General features: G+C 46.2%; 1 protein-coding gene across 10 annotated transcripts in view; it reads left to right on the plus strand.

The window, feature by feature from the left end:
• SNX29 (sorting nexin 29) overlaps positions 1 to 15,599 on the plus strand; it is a 589,214-nt gene that overhangs the window by 485,536 nt on the left and 88,079 nt on the right. For all 10 annotated transcript variants that reach the window (XR_012429267.1, XR_012429268.1, XM_005591284.5 and 7 more), the window contains one exon: positions 6,030 to 6,170. Coding sequence is in view for 8 of the 10 variants with exons in the window: in XM_005591284.5 (XP_005591341.3) it covers positions 6,030 to 6,170 (141 nt within the window). In the remaining 2 variants the exon portion in view is untranslated. The remainder of the gene's footprint in view (positions 1 to 6,029; positions 6,171 to 15,599) is intronic.

The raw sequence follows: 15,599 nt of genomic DNA on the forward strand, positions 1-15,599 counted from the left end.
AGGCAGGGCTTTGTTGTGTTTTTGCTTTTAAATTCAGGATTAACGTAAATATGATCAGGTGTATAAATCTTAAGTTTATAGTTCAATTAATTTTACTTTAGTATAGACATTCATAACCACTGCCCAGATACAGATCCTGGATGTTTCCAGCGCCCAGAAGGCTCCTTTGTGCCCTGCACAAGAATCCTTTCTCCCGCCCAAGGTCACGAAGACATTCTGCCATGTTTTCTCCTCCTCGCTTTATGATTTCACTTTTCACACTGAAGTCTATGACCCCAAAAGACACAAGTGCAAAAGCCACACATGTGAATAGTCATAGTTGCTTTATTCATCAAAGTCGCGGCTGGAAACAACCTCGATGTCCACCCCAGCAGAACAGGTAGATACAAACAGGGAAATATTCATGCAGTGGAATACTGTGCAGTAGTGCAAAGGAACTTGAGGGCCATACACAGCAACACAGCTGCATCTCACGTCCACAGTACTGAGTGAGAGAAACTAGACCCAGAGGAGCATACACTGATTCCATTTAGGTCAAGTTCAAAAACAGGGGGAAGGCTGGGTGCGGTGGCTCACGCCTGTCATCCCAGCACTTTGGGAGGCCGAGGTGGGTGGATCACCTGAGGTCAGGAGTTCAAGACCAGCCTGGCCAACATGGTGAAACCCCGTCTCTACAAAAATACAAAAATTAGCTGGGCGTGGTGGTGGGCGCCTGTAATCCCAGCTACTCAGGAGGCTGAGGCAGGAGAATCACTTGAACCCGGGAGGCGATGGATGGTTGCAGTGAACCAAGATCACGCCACTGCACTTAATCCTGGGCGACGGAATGAGTCTCCATCTCAAAAAAAAAAAAAAAAAAAGGAAGAAATCTAGGGGATAGTGCCTAGCACTGCAGGAGAGCACTATTGATTAGAACAGGGCACAGGAAAGTCTCATAAGAACACTCTGGTAGACGCTCTTCATCTTCTAAAAAGAAAGCGTTTCCTTGAGACCTTATCTGTGCTCGAGCTTGTTCTGGATTCTGTTCATTGATGGACTGAAGTTTTTGCATTTTTTTTCTCCTCTTAACCTCCCTTTACCTCCACTGTTATTCCAGACATTGTGAGGGTAATTCTTCTCAGTGGAAAAGAAATCTTCAGATTTGAACTTCCTCCTAAAATGAACAAGAGAGGGTTTGCCCCGATGCCCGATTACAGATATTACCCTCCGATTTAATCTTTTGCTGAGTCGAGGAGATCAGACATAAAGTGGTTTTTTATTGCTTGTTTTAAAAGGGAACTTGGTTGTGTCAGAAGAGGTCAACTCTTTTCATCCCTCCGAGGAATTATTATCTTTACGGCTCAAGCGGAAGGAATTGGGGCTGATCAAACTTAATTTGGAGGGGAGAGGCTTCTAAAATAACAAACAAAACAAAAAACTTTTAACAATTTGGGGCCTAAGCCCTTTGAAATCCTTAGTGAAATAAGTCCGTGATTTGGTTAAGTATATATAATTTAAGGACAAGTTAATTTGCAGAGCAGGTTTCCTAACTTTGGATGTTTGGAGCATTGTTGTTGTGGATCAGCCATTGGTGTAATTTCGGGTAATTTTAATGGCATTAGACTGGATTCGATTAGATCCAAAGGGAGAGGCATAAATGAGGTGAGACTGGAACGTCTGATAGCAAGGAGGCCTTTTCAAGAACACGGGGTCTGCTAAGAGGTGCCTGGGCTTCAGGAGAACAAGGCAAGGGCTCCTGGTTCCAGCTACCCACATTGCTGGCCTGGGGTTCCTGGTGCCTTCAGGATTCTGGGTGACTGCTGCAGACTGCTGTTGTCAGAGATGCTTGAACCAGAGCAGCTCCATCTTGAATAGGGGATGGATAAGATGAGGCTGAGACCTACTGGGCTTCATCTTCATATGGCTGGGCATTCTAAGTCACAGGATGAGATGTGCAGTTGGCACAAAATACAGGTCATAAAGATCTTGCTGATTAAACAGGTTGCAGTAAAGAAGCTGGCCAAAACCCACTAAAACCAAGATGGCGACGAGAGTGACTTCTGGTCATCCTCACTGCTACACTCCCACCAGTACCATGACAGTTTACCAATGCCATGGCAACAGCAGGAAATTACCCTATATGGTCTAAAAAGGGGAGGCATGAATAATCCATTTCTTGTTTAGCATATAATCAAGAAATAACCATAAAAATGGGTAACCAGCAGCTCTCAGGGCTGCTCTGTCTATGGAGTAGTGGTTCTTTATTCCTTTACTTTCCTAATCAACTTACTTTCACTTTACAGTCTTGCCCTAAATTATTTCTTGCTTGAGATCCAAGAACCTTCTTCTGGGGTCTGGATCAGAACCCCTGGCCAGTAACACTGTGATAGAAAGTGTTAGAGGCAGAGGGCAGGGTTCAAATTCCTTATCTCCCCATCTACCCTGGGCAAGTGATCTGACCTCTCTGAGCCCATTACTTCATCTGAAAAGGGAGTGTTCCTACCATCGGCCTTGCAGGTTAACATAACAAAGGCTGGGCAGTGAGTTGTGTGAAGTGCTTGGGATAGGACTCAACACATAATAGGTGGGCGGATCCTGGGTGCAGATTTAGGCCTGATGAGTTTTAGGTACCTAGGGGATAGCACGACCTGGTCTGGAGTTTGTATCAGAGGTCCAGACTAGAGATACAGATTTTGGAGTCATTGGCCTAAACATGAAACGTGCAGGCATGGGAGTGCGCATGTGTGTTCCAGGAAGAGGCAGGGTGTGGGCAGGAGAGGAGGTGCCCATGTGGAAGGCGGAGAGAGAGCAGTTGGAGAAGAAGGGGGAGACTCAGGCCTCCAGGGAGCAAAACCAGTGGGCTTTTGCATGTCCTTTATGAAAAATGTAGAGTCAGAATTTATCACTCACAGGAGAGAGACTTGTTTTTATTATTACGTTAAAGAGGTTTTAAAGACGCGTATTGACATTCACTGATGCAAATTACAATGGCCATTCATCATTGGAGGCTTTACCCTGTAGGCTGTTCTTAACTCAGTAATTTTTTAAATTGCATTGATCTTTCTCTCACATCTCTAGTTTCTCTTGTGATGTATTACAGTTGCTGTATATCCTTGGAAGATGCTAGGGCCTGTAAAAGGCTGGTGAAGCAGTGCTCGTGTTTTCTCTACTTGGTTGCAATAAAGAAGGTGTACGCCCACGTGTGCTTGTCCCATCTGGATGTGACCTTTTGTTCAGTTGAGCTGACAATTGCAAGTCCAGATCTTTACTCATTCCTAACCCAAGTCCAGTTCCTCCCTGTCTGTAGGGGGGCCCGAGTGATCCCGGGCATAGCTGCACTGCTTGTATACCTGAATTCTTTCCATTTCATTTTGGGTGGGAGATTCTGTTCTCAGCTCCATTTTGTAGACGAGGAAATGAATGACCAGAAAGGTTGCATGACTTGTCTGACGGGTGAGTTTGTGCATTACATTGGGGTTCCTGAAATTGCCCACTTGTCAATCACTGGAGAAGCTTTGGTTGCTTTGGGGATTCCTGGGCCTCACTCAGGTTGTTAATGTAACCCACCCAGTGGCTGGTAAGATTTGGAAAGGACTGCCCCTCGCCACACCAGATCTTGGATGTGTTGGTGGAAAAATAACAATAATGAGTTCTTGATTGTTTAGATTGGGGGTTATCAAACTTTTTCTGTAAAGGGCCAGAAAAAATACTTTTAGCCTTGCAGGCTGCATGGTCTGTTTCAGCTTCTTAACTCTGCTGTACAGAAGCTCCTTGACTTATGATGGAGTTATGTCCGGATAAGCGCATTGTAAGTTGAAAATATCGTAAGTTGAAAATGCATTTAATACGCTTCACGTAGTGAACAACGTAGCTAGTCCACCTTCAGCCGCTTAGAACACTTAGATTCACCTATAGTTAGGCACAATCATCTAACACAAAGCCTACTTTATAATAAAGTGTTGAACAACTCATGTAAAATATACTGCACATCACTAGCCTAGAAAAAGGTCAAAATTTGAAGTGTGGTTTCTACTGAATGCTTATTGCTTTTTACCATTATAAACTGGAAAAATTGCAAGACAATTGCCATCCTAAGTGAGGGACTGTCTGTATTGCAAAAGCAGCCAAAACAAATGAATGTGGCTGCATTGGGCCCATGGGCCATAGTTTGCCCACCCTGATCTAGAAAATTAGTATTACGTATGATGACCAGAGAAGTGATTGAACTTGCCACTCTCCAAGGGATGTTTGGACTTTTATAAGAATATATCAGAAGCAGGTATGGGCCATTCAAGATATATAAGGTGACAGCCAGGCATGATGGGTCACGCCTATAATCCCAGCATTTTGGGAGGCCAAGGCAGGCAGATCATCTGAGGCCAGGAGTTAAGAACCAGCCTGACCAACGTGGCGAAACCTCGTCTCTACTAAAAATACAAAAAATTAGCCAGGTGTGGTGGTGGGCACCTGTAATCCCAGCTACTCGGGAGGCTGAGGCAGGAGAATTGCTTGAACCTGAACAGATGGCTACAGGAAACAATGACTAAATCAGGCAAGTTATGGGAACAACATGCTGTATGCAATTTTCCCCAATATCAACAGAGATCCGCAGCCCAGTTAATAGCAGAGATGCATTTTCATGTTTCTGTCATGTGTGTATTGCAGCACTAACAGCAGAGGTTGCTGAGATCATGCCACTGCACTGCAGCCTGGGCAACAGAGTGAGACACTGTCTCATTTAAAAAAAAAAAAAAAAAAGATATATAGGATGAGAACTACATTCAGCTGCTCATACAAAGACCCCTCAAACATTACCTTGAACAAATTAGAGATGAATATTTCTTGTTTGTTGAAGAAGCCTTGAGTAACTGATCTGATTGTAGGTTTGGTGATGTGATGTCGACAATAATGGGATGACATTAGTGCTCCTTAAGGTCATCAGAGACCCCGGGACTTCTGTAAACTTGACAGGCATTCTGTTTCTCCATCTCACTCCATCAGAAACATCTATCCATTCGTTAATTGAAACGTTGGGTGTGATTTGAGTCTCTAGTCCTTCCTCCTGTTCAGAGAATAATGTGAGACATTCTATGGTCGCCATACCAGAGTTCGAACACATAATGTCTGTGTTCGGAGTTGATGGGTGGCTTCACGTAGGAACAGAATTTATCACTCACGTTAGAGATGCCTCTGTTCATGGTCATACAGGTTTTAAAGATGTGTATTGACATTCATGGAGTATAAATTACAATAGCCCTTTATCCTTGGGGACTTTTCTCTCTGGGCTGTTCTTAACTCATGTAATTTTAAAAAGTGGATTGATGTCTCTCCTCCTTCTCTATTTTTCCTTGTGATGAAGTCGCTACTTGCCCCTGGAAGGTGCTAAGGCCTGCAAAAAGCTGATGAAACAGCCCTCACATTTTGTGTCCCCAGAGTATTCTCTAAGGAGTCATAACTTTATTAAAATGAAGAAATTCTATGTCCCGGTTATGCTTATCCCATCAGGACATGGCCTTCTGTGTAGTGGGGCAGATTTCAGCTCTGGCCCCCTCCCTTCTTTCTGAAACTGAATTCCACCTCGTCTTTGTGGTGGTCGGAGTGGTCCCAGGCACCAGCGCATTGCTCTACAAACCACCTTTGGAGTGAGGTGCTGCTTTCAGCTCTGTTTTACAGATGAGGAAACAAGTGGCCAGAAAGGTTGACTAGCCTCTCACCGGCAAGCTGTTAGTGCTGCAATACACACATGACAGAAACATGAAAATGTATCTCTGCTATTAATTGGGCTGTGGATCTCTGTTGATATTGGGAAAATAGCATACAGTATGTTGTTCCCATAACTTGCCTGATTTAGTCATTCTTTCCTGTGGCCATCTGTTCAGCCGGCACCAATGAGTCCCTGCTCTATGCCAGGAACTGGGCATCCAGTGGTGTGTAACACAGATGTGACTCCTGCTGCAACTGGTTTTCTTGGGGAAAGCATTGCCGAAATCCTACTCCTTTATAATAAGGGTTTTAAAAGGAATTTACGTTTTCTGTCTCTTTCTTGACAGGTCTACATCCGGATAAAAGACGATGAATGGAACATCTATCGCCGGTATACAGAGTTCAGGAGTTTGCACCACAAGTTACAAAACAAGTACCCTCAAGTGAGGGCCTACAACTTCCCACCCAAAAAGGCCATCGGAAACAAGGTACCGTCCCACGCCGGGAAGCTCACTTGTCACTGCCTGCGTTAAAATGGATTATTTATTCTTCTTCTTTAGTCCGTTACTTAAAATCACATGCTCCTTAAAGAAAAGTTGGCGGATATAAGAAAAAAATAGAGAAAAGAAATAGCCACTCATAATTCCACCACCTAAAGACGGTCATCATTACGTCGTGTGTGTGTGTATGTCCTCTCATTTCTCTAGGGCAAGAAGTTGGAAAACATTTTCTTTAAAGGGCCAGAAAGTAAATATGTTTGGCTTTGGGGACTATACTATTTCAGAGGCAAATACTCACCTCTGCAGAGGTCCTGTGTAAGCCCCCATAGACAGTGCAGACACAAATGAGCATGGCTGAATGCCAATAGCATTTTATTTTTAAGAATAGATAGCAGCTGGATTTGGCCTGTAGGTTAGTTTGCCAGCCCCTGTTCTGGACCGAAAAATGCTTTTCTAGTTTTCATCCATCGTGGTCATGATGTTCACTTCAACCTGTGACTGTGGAGTCGAACTTTCTCGGAGGAGTTTGTTGTTGTTGTTGTTGTTGTTGTATGTTTATTTGCGTTGTGAAGGCTAATGATTTAAGATGACCCAGTTTGCCTCTGTGTGTTCATCCCGGTACTCTTGAGGAAGGAGGTGCTAGCCCTCTGCAGGCTCGTTGGTTGATTAGTATTATTTACTCAGCAGTCATTAATTGGGCACCAATTGTGTGTCATTGTGCAAAGGGCTGGGTCCAGCCCTGGAGAAGACAGACCCGTGTCTAGACCTGGCTTGGAGCCCTGTCAAATGGTCAGCTTCAGCCAGGAGGCATCATGATGTCACTCCTCATGTTTGCTTAGGGAAGCGGTTCTCTGTCATGGCTGCACTTTGGATCCCCTGGGGAGCTTTGAAAACCACTGAGGACTGCCTGTGGCCCACTTCCATCCCCATTCTGATTTATCTGAAGTGAGGCCTGGGCGTAGAGGGGTTGAATAGTTGTCTATTGAATAGTTGTCTAATAGATTGCACTCTGCGGCCAAACTGGAGAACCTTTGGCTTAGAGTCAAGAAGGAGACAGAGGCACATCATCAATTTCGGTATGTGTTCAACAGTTTGGCAGGGACCATCTGGTTGGGAGGTAGAGCGATGACCTTTCTCAGGACGTGTAAGACATCGGGCGTTGTATTGAGCATGATCTATCTCTCTGCCATGGTTGTTCTCAAAGTGTGGCCCCAGCCAGCAGCAGCAGCAGCAGCAGCCCCTGGGAGCTGGTTAGAAATGCACGTTCTTGGGCTCACCCTAGACTTGCTGATTCACAAGCTCTGGGGCTGAGAGCCTGCAGTCTGGGTTGAACAAGCCCTCTAGGTGATGCTGTTCATGAGGAAGTATGAGGACTGCCCTTCTATCTTTTGACAAAGCCATGTGGCAGATGCCATATGGGGCGAATCCCTAGTTTCTGTCTTCAGGAGGTACCGTGCTAGGATTTTCTTGACCTTTATCACAGAAACACAGAGCAAGAGTTTCCATAACCCACTCCTGGCGCTTGGGAATTTCATAGGGCAATCTGTTCCCGACCGTTACGTTTACATGTGTGTAGATTTCTACGTATAAAACAGATTGAAACCTGACCACGCCAAGGTCTGCTCGATTTGAACGTAAACAATTACAAAGCAAGTTTATCCCAGGCCCAGAATATATTTGTCCTTCATTTTTCTGTTGAGGAAAAGTAGAGCTGAACCGCTACACATGGCAGACAGAAACTCTATACTTGTTCGTAGCAAGGAGTATAAGAATTCTTTTGAAAAGAGGAGAAAATTATATATTGATTTAATCTAATGATCCGTAGGCTCATACAAACCTTGGGACTCATTCGGAATGTCCTAAAATGTCATAAAACAACATGCTGCTAACCAGCGTATTATCAAATTATAAGACATTCTTATGTGCAAGAAACACGAACCTGGAGTGGCCGTTCCGTGACAGCTTCTTCGCAGAACCTGCGTGCGTCTTGTGCTAAGGGAACGCCATTGTAGCACAAGGTGGAAATGAGGGGATTTGGATGAGGAAAAGTCTTAGGTTGTGGTTTTACACTGTCCTGACTTAACATTGTCCAGGGGTAAATCCTGACTTAACATTATCCAGGGGTGCATGGGAACTGCAGCTTTAAGCAATATGACGTATTGTGTTATGAAATGAACTTTAGCATGGACAAATTGATACAAACAAGACTTCGGTTCCTAGGGCATAAAGTACTGTATTTAGCTTAAAGTCTTAGTTTCCAAGAACCTATCACCAATGTTGAGTCAACACTTGCTATGTTAGTTTCCTCTTGCTGCTGTCACAAATCACCACAAATGTAGGGACCTAGAACAAATTTATTGTCTTACAATTCCAGAGGTCAGATGTCCAAAATGAGCATCACTGAGCTAAAATCACGGCATCAACCAGGCCTCTTCCTTCCGGAGCCCCAGGAGAGAGTTCACTCCTTCCTTGCTTTTTCAGCTTCTCAAGGCCACCCTCATTTTTGCCTTGTGGCCTTCTGTTTTCAAAGACATCACTCAGCCCTCTGCTTCCGTCATCACAGTCACATTTTTCTCTGGTTCTGACCCTCTTCCTCTTAGAATTCCCCTTTGATCACATTGGGCTCACCCAGATCATCCAAAATAATCCCCCTTTATTTCAAGATCCTTTACTTAATCACATCTGCTGAGTCCCTTTGGTCATGACAGGTTCTGGGGATTTGAGTGTGGACGTCTGTGGGAGCCATTATTGCACCCACCACATGTTAGACATTGCTCCATGCTTTCCCTGCAGCCTTGACTCCTTTCCCACCTCCTTCCTTCTCAAGCCCCCCAGTTACACAAAACTTAAGACAAAGCAAATCTCACCAGTCCTGAAAACACTGGATTCGAGTTTAGCGAGATGAGGCTGAGCCCTGAGGAGTGGGAGGGTTTTTCTGGAGTTGGGTCGTGTAGAAAGAGAGCATGAAGATGTCGTGGGTCTCTTCTGTGCAGGAGCTGGGAACTGTGTTGTTGTTGTTTGGTTGGTTTTTTGGAGGCAAGGTCTCACTCTGTTCCCAGGCTGGAGTGCAGTGATGCGATCTCGACTCACCGCAACCTCCGCTTCTGGAGCAGGGAACTGGGTCTGCTTCATGCTGTCCACCCTCATCCCCAGGCTGGAGAGACGATCTGCCCCTGCTAATCCCAGGGCTGACTCCTTACAGCGGTGGACCTTTCTCCTGTGAAGCCTCTGTCCACCGAGCAATGTGCTTTTCTCCCCTCAACATAACCGTGTTTGCACATAAACAAGCTTGGGAATAAAAGACACCATCTTAGTGGGCCTGGCCCAATAATGACCAGCGGGTACGAGTGCACCAGCTGGCTCTTAACCGGATTTATGGTCCTGCTCCCCGTGGTGGTGGTGGATCTGACCGCTCAGGTCATGAGCAGTCTTGGGGCCACAGCTCCATTTCTAGCCTGTGCTGCTTTTAACTTTTAATTCGTTTTTAATAAGCTGGTTGAACTATGATTGTCTTTTATACATACATATATATATACCGGATCTTGCTCTGTTGCCCAGGCTGGAGTGCAGTGGCACAATTTCAGTTCACAGCAACCTCTGTCTCCTGGGTTCAAGTGATTCTCCTGCCTCAGCCTCCTGAGTAGCTGGGACTACAGGTGCCCACCACCACACTTGGCTAATTTTTGTATTTTTAGTAAAGACAGGGTTTTGCCATGTTGGCCAGGCTGGTCTTAAACTCCTGATCTCAAGTGATCCACCTGCCTTGGCCTCCCAAAGTGCTGGGATTACAGGTGTGAGTAACAGGAGGGGCCATACCTGGCCCTGTGATTGTCTTTGATTCCTTTTTTCTTTTTCTCTGCATTTGGCTAAGACATACACACTTCCCTTAAATCCACCTTAGCTGCTGCTCAGGACAGATCTGAGTGATTCTTCCCATTTCCAAAGGAGGATTGAGTCAAGATGCAGAACCTTCGACACCCAACAGAGGCCATTGGTGAATTTATTTCAAGGCCCAGCTTATACTAGTCCCACTGGGCCTAATAACTCAGGACACCTGCTTTAATATCCCAAGGGCAAAATCTCTGGAGTGTGTTGATTCTAAATTGACCCAGAAAAACTCGCCATGTCAGAATCTTTTCTTTGATTGGGTTACTTCAGGGATAACTCACTTGTCTACTTGGAATTATGGCACACCTCTAGACAAGACGTCTTCGGGTTGATAGAATTTCATTTCCTTCCTTCCTTCCTTCCTTCCTTCCTTCCTTCCTTCATTGCTTCCTTCCTTCCTCCCTCCCTCCCTCCCTCCCTTTTCTTTCTTTCTTTCCTTCTTTCCTTCCTTCTTTCCTTCTTTCCTTCTTTCCTTCTTTCTTTCTTTCTTTCTTTCTTTCTTTCTTCCTTTCTTCCTTTCTTCCTTTCTTCCTTTCCTTCTCTTCTCTTCTCTTCTCTTCTCTTCTCTTCTCTTCTCTTCTCTTCTCTTCTCTTCTCTTCTCTTCTCTTCTCTTCTCTTTTCTTTTCTTTTCTTTTCTTTCGCAGGGTCTTGCTCTGTCACCCAGGCTAGAGTTCTGTGATGCAATTGTAGCTCACTGCAGCCTCAAACTCCTGGGTTCCAGTGACCCTCCTTGCTTCAGCCTCCCAAGTAGCTGGGACCACAGGCACATACCACCACGCCTGCCTAATATTTCAATTTTTTGCAGGGACAGGGTTTCACCATGTTGGCCAAGCTGGTCTCAAATTCCTGGGCTCAAGAGATCCTCCCACCTCAGCCACCCAAAGTGCTGGCATTGCAGGCATAAGCCATCGCACCCGACCAGGGTTGGTTGAATTTTGCATGCCTTGTTACTCTTAAGCCTTAAACCCATTAAATGACTCACTGCAGAATCCACAGACGTAGACATTTTTTTTTTAAATTACAAGTTTTTTTTGTTTTTGTTTTTGTTTTTGTTTTGACGGAGTCTCGTTCTGTCGCCCAGGCTGGAGTGCAGTGGCACGATCTCGGCTTACTGCAAGCTCCACCTCCCGGATTTACGCCATTCTCCTGCATCAGCCTCCCGAGTAGCTGGGACCACAGGCGCCTGCCACTATGCCCAGCTACTTTTTTGTTTTTTTTTTAGTAGAGACAGGGTTTCACCATGTTAGCCAGGATGGTCTCGATCTCCTGACCTCATGATCTGCCATCCTCGGCCTCCCAAAGTGCTAGGATTACAGGCGTGAGCCACCACATCCAGCCATAGACCTAGACGTTATTCAAAGAAATAGCAAACATAGTTTAGCCTTTCTCATTTGTCAGATGAGTATCCTTGTAGCCTGAATTTCTGTATATTTCCCATACAATGCCATCATTGGTGATTGTCTGACAGTTTTATAATTGAAAGTCATCTTAATCCCAATTTGAATCTTTTTTAATTGACAAGATTAGCATGTTGTATAGTATGTGGACCCAGCATTTTTCTTTACCAAAGAATCTGTTGCCTTAATATGCCATGCATGTGTGTAATTGTATATTCACAGGATACCCAGAGCTCTCCCTGGAGGTATCCATGCCTTCATGTACCATATCAAGTTCAAATCATGTTGAAATAGTTGGTCTGAATATCAGTTCACCATTCGATGAAGTTTATTCTTTCATAGCTGAGTCAAGCCACAATAGACATATATTGAAGTTATTCATTAACTTTTTTTTTTTTTGGAGATGGAGTCTTGCTCTGTCACCCAGGCTAGAGTGCAGTTGCATGATCTTAACTCACTTCAACCTCCGCCTCCCGGGTTCAGCTTCCTGAGTAGCTGGGATTACAGGCACCTGCCATCATGCCTGGCTAATTTTTATGTGTTTTTGTGAAGACGGCATTTCACCATGTTGGCCAGGCTGGTCTTGGACTCATGACCTCAGGTGATCCGCCCACCTTGACCTCCCAAAATGCTGAGATTACAAGTGTGAGCCACCATGCCTGGCCATTAACTTTTTTTTTTTTTTTTTTTGTGACGGAGTGTTGCTCTGTCACCCAGGCTGGAGTGCAGTGGTGTGATCTCAGCTCACTGCAACCTCCACCTCCTGGGTCCATGCGATTCTCCTGCCTCAGCCTCCCGAGTAGCTGGGATTACAGGTGTGCGCCACCACACCTGGCTAATTTTTGTATTTTAGGTAGAGAGGAGGTTTCACCATGTTGGTCAGGCTGGTCTTGGACTCATGACCTCAGGTGATCCACCCGCCTCGGCCTCCCGAAGTGCTGTATTACAGGTGTGAGCCACTGCACCTGGCCCATTAAGTTTAATGTATCACTGGGGTGGGGCTTGGTTAGGCCAAGGTAACAATTCCAAGATCTTGGTGACTTAAGCCAACAAGGGTGTATCTTTGGCTCATGTTCTCTGCCATCGCGGGTTGGCCCAGGGCTCTGCTCTTCACAATGCTGGGTTCCAGGCTGCTGGAGGCTCCATCTGCATGCATGTGGCAACAGGAACAAGGAGTAGGGGCAAGTCAGGCAGTGGCTTCTAAAGTTGCTGCCCAGAAGTGATACATGGCAATTCTACTTGTATTTCATTGGCCAGAGCAAGTTCCTTGGCTGTGCCTAATGCCAGGGAGCAAAGGAGTCCACTCCAGATGTTAATGACCAGCTCTAATGACGCAAGCTGGAGTGACATTTCTGCTGAATGACATTATTCAGCGGGACTGAGAGAGCAAGAGCACAACTTCACCCATCCAAAACTAACATGCCCGTCCCATGGGCTCCACTTTCAAAAGAGTCACAGTTCACCTGCTTCCTGCATCCCTGCTTAAGTCATTCTGTCTTTCTCTCTCTCTCTTTTTTCCTTGAGAGAGGGTCTGTCTCTGTCACCCAGGCTGGAATGTAGTGGTGCGATCATGGCTTACTGCAGCCTCAAACTCCCTGGCTCCAGCCATCCTTCCATCTCAGCCTCTCAAAGTGCTGGCATTACAGACATGAACCACTGCCCCTGGCTCCTGTTAAGATTATTCTAACTCCAAGCCACTGTCACCGCAGTGTGGACACCTGCAGTGGCTGTGTCTTTTTCTCTTTTGCCTCCCTGTAGCCTATTTTCCACACTGCAGCCAGAGTTAGATTTGTACAACATAAATCGGATTGTGTCAACTGTAGATTAAGACCCTCCAGTGACACCCCTGGTACTTATAATGGGGACTCGTTATTGTGGCCTTAGGTGTCCCCTGCTAGCTCCCTCATCTCCCTCTCCTACCTCATCTCATGCCCTGCCCCCGCCCTCTCCACTCAGCCACAGTGGTGTCCTAAGACATCTACACTGTTCTCACCTCAGGGCCTTTGCACCTTTCACACCCTGTACCTGGAATGGCCGTTCCCAGATTTCTGCATGGACGCCTCCTCCCATTCACCAGATCTCAGTTCAGATTTGCCCTCCTTGGACACAGGCCTTTCCTGACACTCCTCCCTCTGCCGCCCTTAGTCACTCTGTGGCCCTTTCCTCTGCTTTAATTTTCTTCGCAGTGTGTATCATTAATGGAAATGACTTCTTTGTGCACTTCCGTATTATCTGCCTCTCTGCACCAGCATGGAAGCTCATGAACCAGGGCTGGAATCTGTTTCTGTTCACTGCTCTGTCCCCCAGCTCCTGGAATAGCACCTGACATACCAAGACACTCGCGGTCTAAATTAATGAACAAACAAACAGAAATTCATTGGAAGAGTTTCCCTTTTATTTTCTTCTTCGCTTTGCTGGGTGTTGGCAGACGTTCAAAAAATCTCAATTCCAAAAGCGAGTACATAAACTTTCAAGGTGACTCGGGAGGTTGTTCTCACCCTGCTTTTGGCTGAATATTTTTTGCAGAGTGGGCGTGAGGCCAAGCAGGCTTTTGGAGACAGGAAAGGTGGCTCTCTAATGGTCCAAGGAAGTTGACCGGCGAGCTCCCTGTCCAAATGGGCTTTAGCAGCATGAGGCTTAGGTAAAGGACTCGTTCTTGATGATGTTACTAAAGTCTGCATTATGGCTCAGGGAGCAAATGAGAATGGAGAGACTGTCATTCCTTCTTAGGCTAATAGATTCCGTCTCTGAAAGTTCATTTGGCATTAAGGCAAGGCAAATCACTTTCCCTGGAGCCACAGATAATTCAGCTTGTTGGAGAAATTATGCATTAAAATCCTCATTAAAAACACATACACCGTGTGTGGTAGAGGAACCAACTAGTACTCGCTGAGCCACGGGAAGACCCTTTGCAGCTTCTTGGGAGGTGCCATTGGAAACGCAGCCCTGGAGACGGCAGGGTGGGCGCAGAGATGGGAGCGAGTGGACCTCATACAGGAACCAGAGGCAAATGTGTATCAAGTGCAGGGCTGTTGTGCTGGGTGTAGGGGCAACGAAGGCGGATTAAGGTTTGGTCTCTGTCCTTAAGAAGCTGCCCGTCTTGTAGGGAGGATGACAAGTAAATGAGTCATCAGAGAGGAGCTATGTGAGCTGCAGGGAACCTGGTGCAATTTTCAGACAGAGGAGAGAGAAGCAGAGAAGTCTTCCTGCGGGAGGTGAAATGCTTGAGGGGCCACAGGGCTCCCAGTCAGAAATCTAGGAGAAGGAACAGGTGGGCCAGCAGAATCAATGCCAGGTGTCCTTTCTGTACATCCCGGATCAGTTTCCTGTAGCTTACAACAACACACATTTATTTTCGTACAGTTCAGGAGGTCAGATGTTCCAAACGAGCCTCACCAGGTTAAAATCAAGGTGTCAGCGAGGCTGCATTTCTTTCTAGAGACTCCAGAGGAGAATATTATCCTGGCCTTTTCCAGCTTAGAAGCTGCCTGCATTTCTTGGCTCGTGGCCCCTTCCTCTGTCTTCCATGTTGCCTCTCTCCCACCATTCTTCTGTTGTCAGATCTTCCCCTGACCACAGCAGGGAAAGGTTCTACACTTTTCAGTAATGTGATTAGACTGGGCCCACCCAGCTTATCCAGGGTAATCTCCCTGTCTCAGAGCCCTTAATTTTACCTCCTCTGCAATGGCCCCTGTACAGTGGCATATTCACAGGTTCTGGGGATTGAGGCATAGACACTTTGGGAGAGGATGGGCCTCATCCTGCCTCCTGTACACCTCTTCTTCCTGCTTCCTTGCCCTGGGTAGAGAATTCTTGCTGTCAGCCCACTTGACAAATGGGGCAGCAGAGGCACAGGGATGTGAAGTGACCTGCCTGGACCATCTTGCTTGGCAGCGTCAAGGCTGCTATCTGGGCCCAGGCAGGTCTTCTGCCTTCAGCCTCTGTGAGCACAGCCTATCCCACAGGAAGGTCGGCTGCAGAGGATCCTGGAGGCGGTACAGGCAGAATCAGTCAGCCGTTGCCTATTTGATGGACATTCACATTAACTCCCTAAGTGAACTCGTCAACCTCAGTGCTGTGGAGAGCAGGGGGCAGGTGAGGAGGGGCTCTGATGGCCTCTCTCTCCACCCA

This window comes from Macaca fascicularis, chromosome 20 (genome assembly GCF_037993035.2).
Source record: "Macaca fascicularis isolate 582-1 chromosome 20, T2T-MFA8v1.1".
NCBI classification, from domain to species: Eukaryota; Metazoa; Chordata; class Mammalia; order Primates; family Cercopithecidae; genus Macaca; species Macaca fascicularis.